The 18,058-nt window shown below is 37.3% G+C and overlaps 1 protein-coding gene across 1 annotated transcript; it reads left to right on the top strand.

The window, feature by feature from the left end:
* The first annotated feature begins 1,756 nt into the window (after window positions 1–1,756).
* Window positions 1,757–18,031, top strand: LOC112553741 (ATP synthase subunit alpha, mitochondrial-like). The gene is made up of 11 exons (XM_025221156.1): window positions 1,757–1,776; window positions 12,773–12,902; window positions 13,599–13,683; window positions 14,211–14,380; window positions 14,822–14,995; window positions 15,199–15,365; window positions 15,810–15,958; window positions 16,336–16,487; window positions 16,693–17,025; window positions 17,225–17,369; window positions 17,548–18,031. The coding sequence occupies exons 1-11, from the start codon at window positions 1,772–1,774 to the stop codon at window positions 17,778–17,780; spliced, it is 1,743 nt and encodes a 580-aa protein (XP_025076941.1). The 5' UTR covers window positions 1,757–1,771; the 3' UTR covers window positions 17,781–18,031.
* Window positions 18,032–18,058: the final 27 nt, after the last annotated feature.

Below are 18,058 nucleotides of genomic sequence, written 5' to 3'. Positions count from 1 at the left end.
GCCACAAAAAATTAGTATTCTAATAAATGATTTCCAGGAATGTTAATAAATAAAAGAAAGACATACTCAGGGTGAGGGAAACACAAATAAGGGCACTTATTTTAATACATATGAGCACAAAAAGAGAGAGCTGTGAATGCAGATGGGGAGAAAAGTATACAAAGTAGAAACCTAACCATGTGTCACAATACCCATGCTCAAATCTTCAAACTGGGTTTCCATAATCTACTTCCTAGCAGTCTTCCCCAAGGCGAATGGAGCATATTTGCTTCTCTGTCAACCTTACCACAAAGCTAACAAAGTGTGCAAGAGTAACTTCCCTTTTGCATCCAATCACTGTGACACAGATGCTTCTTATGCAAATGCTAGCTGCACAAAATAAAAACTTCCTGTACTGAGCTTCAGTTCCTCTCTCTTCCTGCAATAATCCCCAGAATAATGGGTGAGGATCCAGTGCTGTTCCAGGCAAAGTTTAAACACAAGTTAAGGCTGTAACACTACTGCCTGTATTTGATTCTGAACTCAGACATCCAAAGACTACAATATGTTCAGGTCTCAGCAGGAAAAATGCAAAAATCAATGACAATGTCAGGTCAGAAAAAAATTTACAAGATATGCACAGAGTAGAAATTTCATTAGACATCTGACACAAGCTGTCAAGTGACTCATGGTTGAAGAAGAATGCTGTCAGCTGTGTTTAAGGATGCCTGATCTGTTTCTGCTGGGTTGTGAGCTTAGATCAATAACTATACTACAGTATACATTGAGGCTTTCACTATTTGTTCTTTCTAGACTTTGCCTGCAATGCTGTTATTTCACTTACTTTTTTATTTCTTTGTTTGCAATGTGAGGTATCTCTACCTGGGTGTGTTCTATCATCTCTTGATTTGTTTTATTTTCTACAGTTTTCACCTTGCGCATTAACCTTGTTGTGGTCCTTTCTTTGTGTTTATATTTTAGAGTAAGATGTGATATTTTGTGTGTGTGTGTGTGTGTGCTTTCGAGAGAATTAGTGCAAGCAAGGACACATCAGTGCAAAATTTTCAAACCTCCGAGTGAAAGAAAAAAAAAAAAAACCCTCAAAAATATGTTAAAAAAACCTCTACAGCCTACAGCTCATAGCAACATTAAGCTCTTCACTATAGGCCATGACATATGAAAGGTTGAGTTCAATACTTCATTTCTAACACTTTGACTTTCCCTGAATGAAAAAAAAAATCAGGTACCCATTTCTAGGGGACAGCTGCTGGATGGGCAGAAAAAAAGTTTTCAGCTACAGATCCCAGAGGCCTCAAACCAACAACCTCCTACTTTACACTCAGGGAAACTAACCACCAGGTTCACGGTAACAGAACATAAGCATGGGAGAGAGGGAAAGAGTGCATGTGTGAGACAACATGCATTGCAATCAGATGTCAAATAGCTTTGCAGTTTCCAGGAGCTGTAGTGCTCTTTGATGAAATCATAAGTGTACTGAAACTGATGAAACAGTCTACCTTACTATTCACATATTCGACTAAATGTTCAATAATATCAGTATGGGTTTAGGGTACTGGTACTGGTTGAGTTATGGGTTACATGGTGAAAAAATAGTTAACATTACTACTAACAAGTTGTCATATGTAGTTATCCGAAGTACATATGTATATAATAAGTTTGCAGTAATGACAGGAATGTGTGTTTTATTTATTACTTTACTGAATTCAGTAATTTTTTTTACACAGATGCAGTTCCACAGACATCTTGGAATGGAATGGTGTGGAGGAACTAAATGAAGTAATTCTTTTCATTTTTATCTCTGATACCTTTTTACTTTTTTCAGCTCTTTTGATACTTGGTATATTGCTGCTTGATAAGGAATCTTTGCTTTCAACTTGATAATAAGCTCCAGTGCCATGCAAATTCATCTAGCATAATTCACCTAAAGATACACAGTAAACGGCTGATACAAAGATGCAGCCCTAGCTGAAAGCTAGATCCTTTACTCCAAGGACACACCATTTAAAGCCCTAGACTAGGGATTTAAATCAAGTATGTAAAATAACATCAACTACACCTTACTTCAGTCACTTTACTGATAAAATGATAATCATAAACAAAGCCATAAAGCAGTAGTGCCCAATATTTTATCACTCGAGGGCCACACTGGACATAATATAAAATCTTGTAGGCCAGAACATGGCAGTTTTATCAAAATCATGACATTTAAAATGAAATTATATTGTGTCTGCTTAAAATGAGTAAGCCTCATTAGGCACCTTTGCGGACCGTATGTTGGTACCTCTGTCATAAAGAAAGAGAGGTGTGTGTACACATGTGTACCTGACTGTAAAAGTGTTTCCATCAATCAGCTGGGGTTTTTTAATTTATATTTTGTGAAAAAAATCTCTTGTTAAGTCTAGGGAATTGTACCTTAACTGAAAAATGAAAATTGAAAATTTCCTTCAGCAAGACACAAAGTCACACAATACCCACTCTCCTACCTTTGTACATACACTGCAAAGGGAGATCACTTTTATGAGGTGAGTCACTCATGGAACATAGTTAGCTCCCTTTCAATGTTAATCTGACACAGGAAGATTTAAAAATGAAAGGATGGCATATTCTGTCATGTTGCTGGAAAAAAGTGATGAAGATACAATATCCTGTAAAAGTAGGTAAAGGTCGCCCATGACTTTTTTCAGGTCATTAGGGAGTAAGGTGTAAGTGACCTCACTTTTCTCAGGGCCAGCTTTACATGAGCACTGTACCTATCCCAACTCTCTTGCTGCCTTACCCTCCCCAACCACCTTTGGAGTCAGGTACTCATTCCCATCAGCTGATTCAACTGGGGGGAGTGAGCTGCAACGTGTTTCAAACTGGCATGCCTCTCAGATCAGACATCAGCTCTCTAACCACTCGGCTATTTGCTGCCAAGAAAGTAAAACTGTGCATCAACCAGGAAACAAACCCAGGTCACCTGCATAAAAGGCAAACATTCTACCATTAGCCCACGCCACCTTTCAAATAACCTAGTGGCAATAGCATGTTCAAATATATTTCTGGTTTTTCAAAATTCTGTGAGAAACAAAGACAATGGATGAGCAAGAAGAGTAACTTTCACCATAAAGACTTCAAAACTGTTAGTCTAAATTTTAGTAGTGCTCTTCTCTTCTTTAAATTCATGGCAAAATAATCTAATTTGTACAGAAGCAAATCATTGTTACATGTAACAAGTGTTAAAAAAAGTTTTATCCAAAAACAATAATGCATTTCTTTATAGTGCTGACAACCAACTATGTTAATTATACTGAAATAAAATTTTCAGATTTGAATTTACTCTGTGTGCTTTTTTTCAACATGTCACTTTATCAAGACACATGGTTCTGGGAAAATGAATTAATTACTGGATTAAAACAGCTGTCAGCAATCTGCACATTTTGTGATGTGCCTGTTTATGTAAAAATTTAAAAGGCCACATCATGATATCAACTGATGACTTTGATGATGCTAAAAAATTTGTAGAACATTGCTAACTATGTACAATGAAAACAGTAGCATCATAATTGAAGGAAACTTCAATTTACTAAAAGTAAAATGTTCTCCCATTGCATCTCTATACTATAAGAAAATGTCACAAATGAGCCTAATCAACTAATTCAGAATGACAGCAAATCACATGAATTTATAATGCAATTTAAATTCTTACTCACAACTGACAACATATAAATATAAATATAAACTGATTTGCCGAATGTATGCATCGACGAATAATTTCATATTACACGCATTAATATGGAAACCTTAAAATAAAAAAGTTAACAAAAGGATGAATAATAAAGGGTAAAATGTGTGATAACAGCGGGTTACAGAACTTCGATCATTTATTTGGACGGACTGTCGACAGTCACAAAGCCCCCATTACAATTCATGCATACGGCAGCTGAACTGCAAGTGTACATTATCTGCGCAAAAATGCATATAGGTTTTGAAACGCATGCAAAACTATTTTAGTTTACGGTGTATATGGTTACGGCAGTAATAGTGGAACGTTGCAACGTGTGAGAAGATGAATGATAAGAACACTTACGAACACGCCGCCGCACATTCTGACTTGATTCTGCAGCCAACGATCCCTTGACTTCTCCTCCTGTATTTTTTGTGCTTTGCTCCATCGTCGCTTTCTACAGAAGTCTGAACAGAGGAGGGACAACTGCGATACTAATTCTCAAATGGAACGTCAACAAACTTCCGCCATCTTGAGAAGCCTGCGCATGTGGCGTGCAACTAGTCATGTGACCAGATTTATGCCCAAAATAGGATGCATAGACAAACACACGGACAGACCTCACCATGAATTGTAGAAATTATTTTATTGTCAGTTGTGACTGCACACTGTATTTAATTGACTACGACCCGTATTTGTTAATTGTTCTTACTGTATTTGATAGTGCTTCATATAATGCTTTTGACAAAAGCATATAAATAAACGGGAAAAAACTCGATCATGTACCCTAGCAGCATCGGAAACCATAAGCTCAAGGGGTCCACCAAGTTTGTCTTGATCCGACTGTGATACAGGGGGTCAATCTATCGCAATGCTTGACTCGTGTGGCATGGCGCTGCCAGCGCATCATGCGCACATAAGCCAAGCTCCACGCTCGCCGAGGCGAAACCAGAGTGTGGGAGATCATGCCCACATATAGGGTCGTGACCCCTAACAATGGCAATGACTTTTCGCCATGGCGTGCTACATACGACCATGCGTGCCAAAGCCGCCATTTTCAAATTTTGAGTCTACACTTTTCCCAACAGAAAAGCTTCTCAAGCGGCCAATTTCTATACTGATACATGTGTTCGACGCTTCGATAACAGTACGTATAATTTTTATACTCTATATTAACATAGTTATTGAGATTTTAACTACAGAAATGTCCAAATTTAATGCAGAATATCATTCTAAGAGAAAAAAGATTAAGAGTACACATTAACGCAATAAATGCACAAGTTTTCCAGACAGAGGTAGAAATCGTGCTCAGCAGTTCTGAACGCTTGCATTTGATAATTCTTTAGCCGTTAGCAATGGAGAGAATTTGGAGCTGTCAGAATTTCCTCAAATTGCGATTACGAAAGTGGAACGTGAACAGAGCTTCGACAGTTCCGTCTGTTTACTGGTACGATAGCGTTAAAATGCCAGGTTTCTTCGGGCAGTATAATATTTTTTTCTCTTATTTATTGTGGGTTTGTTTTTTTTTTTTGTCTTGCAAGTCCTGGGCTGTGTGTGAACTATGCTGATTATTAGGCTCATAACCTTTCATGTTTATTTGTTCAAGAAGCAGTGTTTGTATGGTAAAGGATTTTTGGTGTAAAATGTACTTGCTTTGTCACATATTGCTGATAATGTTGACAGATTTGGTCCTTTGGACTCTTAACTCTGCCTCTCAATTTTATAACTTTTTAGGCTAGCTTAAACGACTTTTTCAAACACCAAACTTTCCACTGCAGCAGCTAATTAAGAATATTTGTCAAAGAGCAGCATAAGGATTGTGTTCCCAGTGGTGAACCAAAAAAAAAACTTATATAGATAGCCCATTGACAACTGATTGTGACTGGAAGTATCATTTCAGACAACTTTAATGGTCTTTTTCAACAACAAATCATAATAACTGCATAATGGTCAATAATTTATTTTACTGTTATTCTAGATAGCTGGCTGCTGGCATTTTAAGATGAAAGTGGTCACAGGTGTGCAACTTCCCACTACAATCTATTGAACCAGATGCAAGCTTCATTAATTAGAGCTATAAAGCTGATTCCTCATGTCCTATGCTTCCAGTTCTCCTGCACAAGTCATTAAGTAAGTGCAATTTACTTTTTGATTCATAATATTCATAATCCTTGTGCAGAAAGAAATTTATGAAGCATGTGACCATTAATGGTCAAAATGACTTCTATGTTATTGTGTGCTGCAGATTTAAGGAAGGAGAAAAAGATAATACCTGAACTGTTTGAACACAGTCATTACACCACAGATAGTGTAGCTTTTTGTGATGCTGCACTATAAGAGTGTGTTATTATACTTTTGATCTTGATTTGTGAAATCTTATTTGCCTTCTATATTTATTTCCATGCAGGTAACTACCAAGAATCTAGCTGAATCTGCAAGGGACAAAAATGTCGGAGGTGGAGAGTGATGACAAAAATGCTCCCACTCAACCAAAAAGGATACGGATAACTCCGATTAGATTTCGGTCTGTTTTCATTTCCTCTGCTTAATTTTAGGGAATTTTTTTTGGTGGACATCATGTAGGGACACAAGGCTGTGTCCTCTTTCTGGTAAAATAGCATACAGTGATAAACAAGTTTTGTACAATAACAATAAAATGTTCTTTAAAAAAATTTTAACACCTATCAGCAGCTGACAGTTTTAAATGTACTAAGCTGAAAAAAGTTTATGCAAATGTATTCATTTGACACAGGGATGCACAGCTAACAGCGAAGGAGAGAAGGATGCGAGGAATCACTATATGCTGACCATTCAGTTATGCAGCAATGTCCACCACCATTGCCATACTCTTTGCCACTAGTGGTTGGCACCATCTCAAGGGTGTCCCCAAGTAGCAGCTTTCAAAAAAGGACTGTTTCACCTTTGCCTTCACACCCCCAGCGCCTTCCGATTCCATTGTCTGGTTTTCAGCCTGCCAGCATAAAGACCATAACCCCTTGGAAGGTAATTTAAAGCCATTTTGTTTATAATCATTTTAGCTTTTTTTCTTCTTACCTTGGCCAAGAGTTATGAACAGTGCTTTTATGAGTTAAACTGGAAGCGGAAAATCCCAGCCTTTTGCCATAGTGAAAAAATTTGAAACAAATATGGATCATATATCAAATAGATATGACAAATGGTAAAGAGTAACCAAAATTAATGGTATTTTCCAGGCATTGTGAACTATAGCAAAGCTAGCAAAGATCAGTATTTTACATGTTTTCTGCTATTGTGTTCTTAGATTAGAACTAAACTAGAGAAAGTTGGGATGCAACAACTGTCTCTTCTGGAAGAGATGAAGAATGATACAAACAACCTTAAAAGGATGTTTACATGGATGGAGGAACAAGAACAGGAAAGGCAAATGACACGGAAATCTGCCAGAGGGTTCCAGTCTCCCTTAACAATCAGCAGAAGATGTAGAGAGTCTTGAGGGAGATATGAAGACAGACCCATAAAAAAGGACATGCTTGGTATGTGCTTTATTCTGATTTGTTAGTAGGAGGAGTCAAATCTTTTTATCTGATTCCTTTAAAGGTTTCCATACCATACCATTCATTGTATAAAACTAATGACATGTTTGCAGTACTAAAAAGTAATAAAGCATTGTTATGGTGGCATTGATTAGAGCAGATAGTAAATTTTCTGTACCCACTTTTGCTTGGTTGTATGAAACTTCCTGAATTGTTGCTGTCTTTTTTTTTTGGGGGGGGGGGTGTCTTTAAATACTAGTTGTCATAACAGGTATTATAATGTTGCCCACTGCAATTTTTTTTAAATGATGTGTATTTATTTTGTCTGTTTTCAGGAATGCCATTCGGTGATGTGTCGGGCTTCACATTAAAGCATGTAGTGAGGGCATTCTATCTGTGCTATTTTCAACTGAGTTGGCCTGATCTTACAACTTCAATGGGACTCAAGAACCACCCTTCATTTACAAACAGTTCAGGGTAAGGATTTAAATATTTGACTCTGTGTGTGTGTGTATACGGTACATTAATACATGCCTGTCATAAAATAGGACTGTTTATTGTTTCTTTATCTTTTAGTTATGAACCTTAACCTTTGACTCTGCTAGGTGCAGACAAGAATTTTCATGAGTCATAAAAAAAAAAAACATGACAGGAAGATAAATCAGGCCTGGAGAACTGTCCCTACTCATTTTATTGTGATTGAATTACATTGCCAAAATAAAATATGGACACATGTTTACGCAATTTCTAGTGACTGTAGTCCTTTAATCAGCTGGTTAACACTGTGTAGAAAGGAATTAAATGACAGTTTATAGACATCTTTACAGTTCCCATGTATTGGATTGTTTTTGAATTAGAATTTCCAGAGTTTTTCTGCCTATAGAAATTCTAACTGAAATTCAAATGCAGTTCCACTTGTAGTTCCTTTCTGTTTATAACACTTTAAATTTTTATGCCACTTTACATATCAGTATAATTTGCTTGTACCTCTTTTTGTTTCACATTATATTCTGGATTTTAGGGTCAGTAACCTACAATTAAGTGATTACTTTTTTATGCAGACCTCATATTCTTATATTTGTTCTATTTTTAGATGCTGCAAGAAAAAGTTATCCTGAAGCTACGGATGCTGACTTGCATGCATCAACTTGGTTAGCTGGTGCTAGTGATCAAGAGAATGGCAGAAGGAAAGGGCTGAGCACAGCCTATACGTCAGTTAATTGTTCTGGGTGGAGGACGAGTAAAGCTGTGCAACTTTCTACCTACAGTTGTAAAATTCTTGTACATAAACCTGCATATACTAAATCTGGATTTATATAATTATATAAAACTGTGCTGTGATTATTATTTACTCTAACCCATTAATTTATCAATGAGGATATTTTCATCCGATCCAAATAAGAGTGTGTTGTGGTAAATTCAGAATCATTTATATGTTTACAGTTCTTTTCTAATACCTTGGTCAATTTCTCTAGTGATAAAGTGCAATTTAAAATTTTAATCTGTTTTAAAAGATTGTAGTTAATACCATAAGCTGCAATCCAACCTAGAACCTTTTATAGTTAATTTCATGACTTTGATTTATTTTTAGAAATGTCTATTAAAGCATAACACTCTTTTTGACAGCAATTCAGTTCATACTTATCATTTGATATATTGTCATAGATCTTTGAACCTTTTCTTTGGGAAAATGTAATTAGGTTAAGGAAAACTGCAATTTAATTTTAATTGTTTTGTCAATGGATACATGGTTTTGCAATCGTTCTACAACTTATAATTAAATAACGAATGTTGCATTAATATATCAAGAGGAAACATCTTTTATGTATGCAAACAGACAATGCTTTAAAAAAATTTATATATTTTTTAAAATTATTTTTTTTTAACAGTTTGCTTTTTATCCTTATTTATGATAACATTTTTACCTTGATAAAATGATAAATTGTTTATGTATACAAATGAGACAATGCTTTAAAAAAATTGTATATTTTTAACATTATTTTTTATTAGTTTGCTTTTTATCCTTATTTGTGATAATATTTTTACCTTGATAAATGATAAATTGTTTATGTATACAAATGAGACAATGCTTTAAAAAAAATTTTTATATTAAAAAATTTTTTTAGTTTGCTTTTTATCCTTATTTTACCTCAATAAACGCCAATAAATGACAAATCATGTTTGTTTTTTATAACATTTTGCACTTTTGTGCACTCTTTTGCTGCTTGTATATATATAATTATTGCAAAATACACAAATTATTAATCCATTTGATATTGGATTTTTTAGAATTTTGGTATGTCTTGATTTAGAAATATGTAAATCAGATATGCCGAAATCCCTAAAAAATACAATAATCTGAAGATATAAATAGTGGGATATATAAAAAAAAAAAAAAGATGGGACGTACCCATGAGCCATCAGGGTTGACTAGCGGTCACAAGGGGAGAGAAAGCGTCCCACGCTTGTTCACAGGTAAAAACCGACATGACCCCGTTGTTACGGCCCGGTTTCACTTTCGCTATGGGTCGGACGCCATTTTGCCACATGGCCCCCGGATACTCAAGACATGTGCCCCACCTGTAGCCAATATTCCTTTGCTGCTGGGGTACTTACGTTCTTCCACCATATGGACGTATATATATACACGGACGGGGATATTGTGCTTCCACCGTACGAAACGGTGTTATATATACACATGCAAGCATATCGGTTAATTGTTAGCAAGAATTAGGGTGGTTAATATTCCCGTTATCACAAAAAAAAGGTTAAGATCATTAGCTAAGAACAGTTTTTTTTTTATGGCAACTATATATTGAGAACGCGTACGTACTGCACAACGCGCGCAGTTCTCGCAAATAAAATATTTTATTTGCATTCAGTGAAGAATTTGAAAGGAACGGACAAAGGCGCATACACAATACGCGCTTCCCATCGCATAGAAACACAAAAATTTCTAAATCATGCACGTTACGAACATTGATCATGGGGTTTGAAAATGCAAAAAGAGTTTGCGTCGGAGTTATATACAGCTATATGTATACTTCTTTGCATCAGACATGCATGTCTGATACCAAAGAAGATATAAATTATTTGATCGTTGTCATTTATAAACTTAAAGTTATAGAACGTCAGTGACATATATGTATTTTAGCATACATGAAAACATGGCTCTGATCATGATCGATAGACATGCACGGTCCTGTGCCAATTCCGTACGTATAGTCTGTGAAGTCCCGATGCCACTCGACAACGAAATGAACAAGATGTAGGCAACCTCAGGCCGTTGTGTGTTGAAGGAACATGCATTTGTCTGGCTGAGATGTTAAGCCACCCGTGCTGTGATCGACATATGCTGTACGTGGTTTTATTTAAATACAGAGGAACCTCAACTGATCGATTAACCGTGCATTCGGTTATCTAGGATCGCCTAAAAAAACAAACAAACCATGCACCAACCTGCTTAGGCATCACTAGATTATCAAGCGAAGTCATGTGCAGAAACTCCGGAAGAAAGCGACAGAATGCGGCTGAAGATGATAGATGTGCATATTATATGCACTTTCATCGACTTGTCCACGCATTTCGTGTTATTAAACGACAATTAAAGCAGCGAAACGAACAAATAGCTAGCATTTAGTGTAATTACGCCAACATCCATTGATCACCTTCTGTGAAATAAAGCTATACATGATTTTAGGGTGGCAGAAGACTCTCCATTCAATAAAAGGCTCAATAATAATCCAGAAAAAAAAAATCACATGGAACAGAACAACGGTATATACGTACAGCTATAGTTACAAACCCAAAACTAGATTTTGATTTTCAGCAAGAACGATCGACAGGCCTCTCCAGGTCTTATATATGTTTCACATGCCGACTTAACGCTGTGTTGCGCTAAGACCACGGGAAAATGAACTCTACAAATTTTATTAGTATTTTTCACCATCTAATCCAGCGGTTCTCAACCTGTGGGGCGCGACCCCCTGGGGGGTCGCGACGTGCCTACAAGGGGGTCGCGAAGGTGGTATCATTTTTTAAAAAAGTTTCTTATACGGTATTAGTGAAATTAGTTTACATTGTGTAACCGAGTGGTGAGGCGATCAAACTCCAAATTCTCTTCTCCCTACTCAAGTACAACTGTCTCGATATGCAGTGACTTCTCACTTCCAAAACTCAAAACACAATCCCTCTCAACAATTAAGCCTCCAATCTCCCTCCTCTCACCTTTTGCCCTCTCTCTCCCCCAATCTCTCATCGCTGACTCCCCTCTCCCTCTCCAGTCACACCTCTCTTTTTTTAAAAAACATTCTAAAAGGCACGCCATTCAGGAAACGTCCATCATTCACACCCTTTCATTCGCACGTGCTCAGTCCTAGTATCTATTAGGTCCCTGACAGAAGGCCATGACCAGACAATGGAAGGACACCACTTCATATTACAAACAACTGGACAAAGATGAATGCTTTCGTCCGAAAAATTTCGTTGTGGACGCAAAAGATAACGCCAAGAAAAATATTTTTGATATGTTTCCGTGCTTGTGTAAGTTTCAAGGCTGACAACTTGATGATCTTGATCAGGTGAAGAATGTAATTATTGCCCATCTAAACGGACTGCAAGAAAGGTTTTCAGCATTATTTCGCTGAAATTGATGTGACTAAATACGAGTGGATTCGTAATCCATTTCTGGCTGATCCTAGCACAAGCGGGTTGTCCAAGGAAGAAGAAGAGCAGTTCGTCGACCTTTCGAGTGACCAATCCCTGAAAATGGTCTTCCAAACAACACCAGTTCCAACATTCTGGATTAGCATCAACGTTGAAAATATCCTCTCCTTTCTGAGAAAGCAATGAAAGTTCTGCTGCCATTTTCAACTTCGTATATGTGCTGAGCAGGATTTTCAGCATTGGCAGCACTGAAGTCTCATTACAAGAAATCGTGTGGACGCAGAGAGCTGAGCTGCGAATAGCAGTGGGTACGAACTGTATCAACTGCACACAGGTTCGCTTCTCTATGCAACAGCAAGAAGGCTCAACCTTCTCGTTAATCAAATTGAGTGTCCAATAAAATAATATTTATTAGCACCGCAGAATTCGCTTTAGTAAAATTTCATTAACAGTTATACTTCTTGCAGATACGAACTTTGTTCTTCCGTTGTTGAATTGCATTGATTTCCTCGACGCGGCGTTCGAGGTTAGCTAAAGCTCCCCCCCCCCCCGCTCTTCCACCGACCTAGCTGGCTAAGGGGGGTCGCGGACGTACCGGTGTTCGTCAGGGGGGTCGTCACATGTAAAAGGTTGAGAACCGCTGATCTAATCCTTCTAATGCCATTGATAAGCTTGGTTTCATCGCGCTTGAGTCTTTTTAGGTTTGAGCCATCCGTAAAATTTTTAATCTCTAACACCAAATAGTGTATAAGATCAGACGCTCCATAACTTCAGACATCTTAGAGGATATTTTATAGTTAATTACATACTATATTTAATTTATTTGTTTCATAAATACTAATTTATATTATTAAGTAGTTTGTCATTTATGAAAACATTATTTTGGAAGTTTCACGCCTGCCCTCTCGTGTCCTCCACTGCGGCCATTTTTCTGGTCGACGCTATCAGACAGACCCAAAATGCTGACAGCACGGATAGCATCGTCTTTGGCACGACAGCTGCCAAAGGCAACCCAGCAGGTTTCTGTATTTACTTTTTGTTTAATATGTTAACATCTAACTTAAAGCAAATAATTAACAGAGCGTTTAATAAGTGGTCGTCCAAAAAAACCCGATGACTGCCGGTGGTTCACTGTCATTAGTAGACAGCCGATTGACTCGCACATCTTCTCGTGAATCTTGTGTTGTAATAATCACAATGTACCTGTCATTCCGAAAAATTAATCGTTCCTTTTTCGTTTTTTGTTTGTGAATGCTATATTTATGCTTTTAAGCATTATTTTGTATCAAGTTCAAACAAAAGTATTGCTAAGACATTATGACCTTCATTTCTTCGCTCTCCGAGGACACTTGACTGAGTTGCATATATACTGACAGAAATCCAAAATCTTATAGCCATTCAACATTTTTGACATGTTTAGTTTGAAAATGTATCACATATAATATAAATAATTTAGAAGAAGAAACAGTTTTGCGTATGCATGTGACACGTCCACCAACCTCACAATACAGGCCGTGAACAACTAGAATCTCCCCATCCCAATCACCCACCTGAAAAAGTAATGAAATTTCATAATTGTAAATCCTCATTGATAAAAGGTCATACTAGCGAATGGATTGGTCAGAATATGATAACAGGTAATTAAGCTTTTTCACATTTGAAGGTCACTGTTACAAATATGATGTTGGAGCTTAACATATTACTTTGATTTGCAGGCTTACAAAAGTGTTTTTGGTGCTGCTGGGTTTATTGCAGCTAGGAAAATTCACATAACATATCCCAGCTATGCAGCTGGACCAGGTACTGTTTATTTAAAGCTTTGATGATAAGCAGTTCTTGCTTTAATTTTGGTAAAAATACAACAGACATACTAAAAGCATCCATGCATTAGAAATTTTTAGTGATATTTAGTGTTAAAAGATGCATTACTCAGGTGACAAATGCAGTGCCATGTTAATGTGTTTAAACAGAAGGGAATGATACATGCAATTATGTGCCATTGATGAACTGCCTATAATAGACTGGGTGTTAGGTATATTTAAGGGGTTTTCTGTCTGTTAAAGTAAGGCTTGCATACCATCTGAGTAATATACTTATCCAAATTTGTCAAGGTCGTCAGTTTGGTTTGTACCAAACTCGTACATGAGAAGATTGTTGAAAAAAAGTCATCATTAAAGCATGTGCATATTGTTCATAGGTACTTAAATTCTGTTTTTTAGATTAGGGGTGGTGCATATGTCAGTTCAATTGTCAGGAAAATATATACAACTGTGGTAAAAAAAACACTAATGACAGTACAAGAAAACTATTGTCTGACCTCCTTATAGGTGGAGCTGAGGTCTCCTCCATTTTGGAAGACCGAATTCTTGGCCAGGCTCCACAAGCCAACCTTGAAGAAACTGGTCGGGTGCTGTCTATTGGAGATGGTATTGCCCGTGTGTATGGTCTCAAAAACATCCAAGCTGAGGAGATGGTTGAATTTTCTAGTGGACTTAAGGTAAAATGTAACATCTTACTATATTAATAAGCAATAATTGTACACAGTGTATGTGCAAGCGGTCATTGATACAACATGTTTGTACATCCACTTGAGCAGTCAGATGACATTTGAATATTGGATGTTTCATCCCACTTTTTAAAAGGGAAAAAATGCTACGGTAAGAGGTTGGTATCAACTGCATGTTTCCCATTGACACCATGTTTATGCAAATCATCTAGCAAACTGCTGATGGCATCATTAAAGAGCTTGAATTCCTACTAATTGTAGTAATTGAATAGATAGGGCTAGATTTTACTGATATTTTTGGAAGACATTTTTAGGAGTGGAGCTATAATTTGTATTTCTATAGCTTTCTGATTCGTTTTTTTCGAAAATTTACATTGTAAGTTGCATGTTTTGTCTTTAGATTTTGTTTTATATAAGAGTGAATGTTTGCAGGGCATGGCTTTGAACTTGGAGCCAGACAATGTCGGAGTGGTGGTGTTTGGTAATGACAAGCTAATCAAGGAGGGTGACATTGTAAAGAGGACAGGTGCTATTGTGGATGTTCCTACTGGAAGGGAACTGCTAGGCAGAGTTGTAGATGCTTTGGGCAATCCTATTGATGGCAAGGTTTGTGAATGCTTACTTTTATTTTTATGAATGCACATATGCTTTAGCGTGGTTGGATATGTTTTGGAATCATATATAGTGTAAGATGTCAAGAAATAAAAAGTGCCTATCTGTAATGTGTTAAGATTATGCAGAGAAAAGTTTGAATGTCAACCATTTGCATTTTTCACGATCCTATGCTACTTTTTTTCTCTTTTTTTAAGGGCCCATTGGGTTCATCAACAAGGCAGCGTGTTGGCATCAAAGCACCTGGAATCATCCCGCGTACCTCTGTGAAAGAACCTATGCAGACAGGGATTAAAGCCGTGGACAGTCTGGTGCCCATTGGTCGTGGACAACGTGAGCTGATCATTGGTGACAGGCAGACTGGGTAAGTGAAGAGTGGTTAGCAGTTCCTAATATCTCGGCAACGATGTTTTAAAGTCTTTGATAAGCACTTAGGGGCTACGGGATCTATTGTGTCCATACTCTTTGTTTAGATTTAGGTTTCCCGAATAAGTTTCACTTCGTCCCTCCACTGTGCTCACAGTAAGCATTGTGAATTTCTTTTTTGGTCATAGCAAATGCTGAGAGAGTCGTCAAAGATATCAGGTAAAATTAGTCTTCAGTCAGGCAAGATTGTTTTAAGTCATCTATCATTCTTTTATTTGGTTCTCATATGCCTATGAATACTTCTATTATTTTCCCTTAGATTACTTTGCAGTCCTAATATTAGTGTAGCTTATTTTATTTGCTAGTTTCTAGATTTTAGCTATTGCAAAATGTTTATGAGGTTGTTTGTAGGTAATCAGACTTTGTATATACTTTGTAATAGAAAAACAGCTGTGGCCATTGACACCATTATCAACCAGAAACGGTTTAATGATGGCACAGATGAGAAGAAGAAACTGTACTGCATCTATGTTGCCATTGGTCAAAAGAGGTCAACTGTAGCTCAGCTGGTAAAACGCCTAACTGATGCTGGTGGGTATTTGAATGTGGCACATTATAAATGACAAATGATTGGCCTGCAACAACTGGAAACTTTTATTCAGTTGATGCACTGCATTTTCCGTTTATATTTCTGGACCTAGAGGTCATGGTAGTTTAAAATGTGGTTGTTAAAACAAAACCCGAGTAACTTCTATAATGCACTGTCTTGAATCAAAAATTTATTTTAAAAATGTAAATGAAAGTTGTAAAGGGAAATTAAATCATTGTCCATGCAGCAAAGAAGACTAGATATTTAAAGTTTTAACAAATTAATATTTTGGGCAAAGCCATTCATCCAGTGCTGATGATAATACATGGAGGGAAACTGGATTTTTCATGTTGATAGCAAAGCTATCTTATATTGACAGATGCCATGAAATACACCATTGTGGTGAGTGCCACAGCTTCCGATGCTGCTCCTCTGCAGTATTTGGCCCCATACTCTGGCTGTGCTATGGGGGAGTATTTCCGCGACAATGGCATGCATGCCCTCATCATTTATGATGATTTGTCAAAACAGGTATTGCACAACTTTGCCAGTAGATAATTTGAAAAAAGTCTAGCAAGTCTTGGCACTTTATTTTAATGACTATTGAAGGGGATTCCTCTACCTCTAAAAGCTCCCTAACTTTCGTATTTTAAAGTGAAATGTTTAAGTCATTTTAATCTCGACTGAGTGTAAGCTTAAGTACTCAGATAATTGTTGAAAATGTTGTTTCTCTTAGGCTGTGGCCTACCGTCAAATGTCTCTGTTGCTGAGGCGTCCACCTGGTCGAGAAGCTTACCCAGGTGATGTGTTTTATCTTCACTCACGTCTGTTAGAACGTGCTGCCAAGATGAATGATGCCCATGGTGGTGGCTCTCTCACTGCACTGCCAGTCATTGAAACTCAGGCTGGTGATGTGTCTGCATACATTCCCACCAATGTTATCTCCATCACAGATGGGCAGATTTTCTTGGAAACTGAGTTGTTTTTCAAGGGCATCCGACCAGCCATCAATGTAGGATTGTCTGTCAGCAGAGTAGGCTCAGCAGCTCAGACTCGAGCCATGAAACAGGCAAGTTATAGAGAAGATTCCATTCCTTGTGGTATGGTGTGGGGCAGACCATTTAATATTAAATTTTTGTGAATTGGTATTTTGGTTTTCTTTGATGAATTCCTAACTTTAAGAGGCATGTTGGTGATAGTTTGTTGACAGTTGGAGCTTGTGTGTACAACAAAGGAGTGTGACTTTTTGATTGTGGTTGTGTCAACAGGTGGCAGGCTCCATGAAGTTGGAGTTGGCTCAGTATCGTGAAGTAGCTGCTTTCGCCCAGTTCGGCTCTGATCTTGACCAAGCCACACAAAACTTGCTGAACCGTGGAGTTCGACTGACAGAGCTGCTGAAGCAAGGACAGTATGGTATGTTGTCTCTTTCTCACATCTTTCCTTCCTTGTACTGACTGGCTCTTGAAGCACATTTAAAGATAGGGTGTGTACAGTGGATGAGAGAATTGTGATTTTTAATGCTTTATAGCTTTATTACCACCTTTTATCCTCAAGAATTGAATTTGTTGTTTAACAAAATGTTTTTTTCCAGTGCCAATGGCTATTGAAGAGCAAGTTGCAGTTATCTATGCTGGAGTACGTGGTCACCTGGACAAAGTGGACCCATCTAAAATCACCACTTTCGAGGCAGAATTCTTGAAGCATCTGCGAGCTTCCCAGCAAACTTTGCTGCAGACCATTGCCAGTGAGGGTAAAATCACCGAGCAGACCGAGGCACAATTGAAGAGTGTTGTCACCAACTTCCTTTCTGGTTTTACTGCATAAAGTGTCACCTTAAGAGGCTTGAACATTGTAGTGAAATTAAATGAGTCTGAGAGAAATGTTTTACAAATAAGGCAGTCACAATACTTAGAGACTGCGAGAGAAACATGGACCATCTGTTTTGTGTGTTTGCTTGGATGATGGCATAAAATGATAGGTAGATTCATTACATGCCTGTTCAAATCTGAGTACATGTTCATAAAAAATGTTTATAATTTGTCAAAGTATTTTTAAATAAAGTGCTTTTGACATTCTAAAAAGTATGGTGTCATATATTGACA

Source organism: Pomacea canaliculata, linkage group LG13 (assembly GCF_003073045.1).
Source record: "Pomacea canaliculata isolate SZHN2017 linkage group LG13, ASM307304v1, whole genome shotgun sequence".
Lineage (NCBI taxonomy): Eukaryota > Metazoa > Mollusca > Gastropoda > Architaenioglossa > Ampullariidae > Pomacea > Pomacea canaliculata.
Note: the sequence above shows the minus strand (reverse complement) of the source record. Positions and strands in the feature narration are given on the sequence as shown.

Coding starts and splice junctions, on each gene's coding strand:
- LOC112553741 (XM_025221156.1), top strand. Junction 13,684..14,210: donor CAGCTATGCAGCTGGACCAG/GTACTGTTTATT, acceptor ACCTCCTTATAG/GTGGAGCTGAGGTCTCCTCC. Junction 15,366..15,809: donor ATTGGTGACAGGCAGACTGG/GTAAGTGAAGAG, acceptor ACTTTGTAATAG/AAAAACAGCTGTGGCCATTG.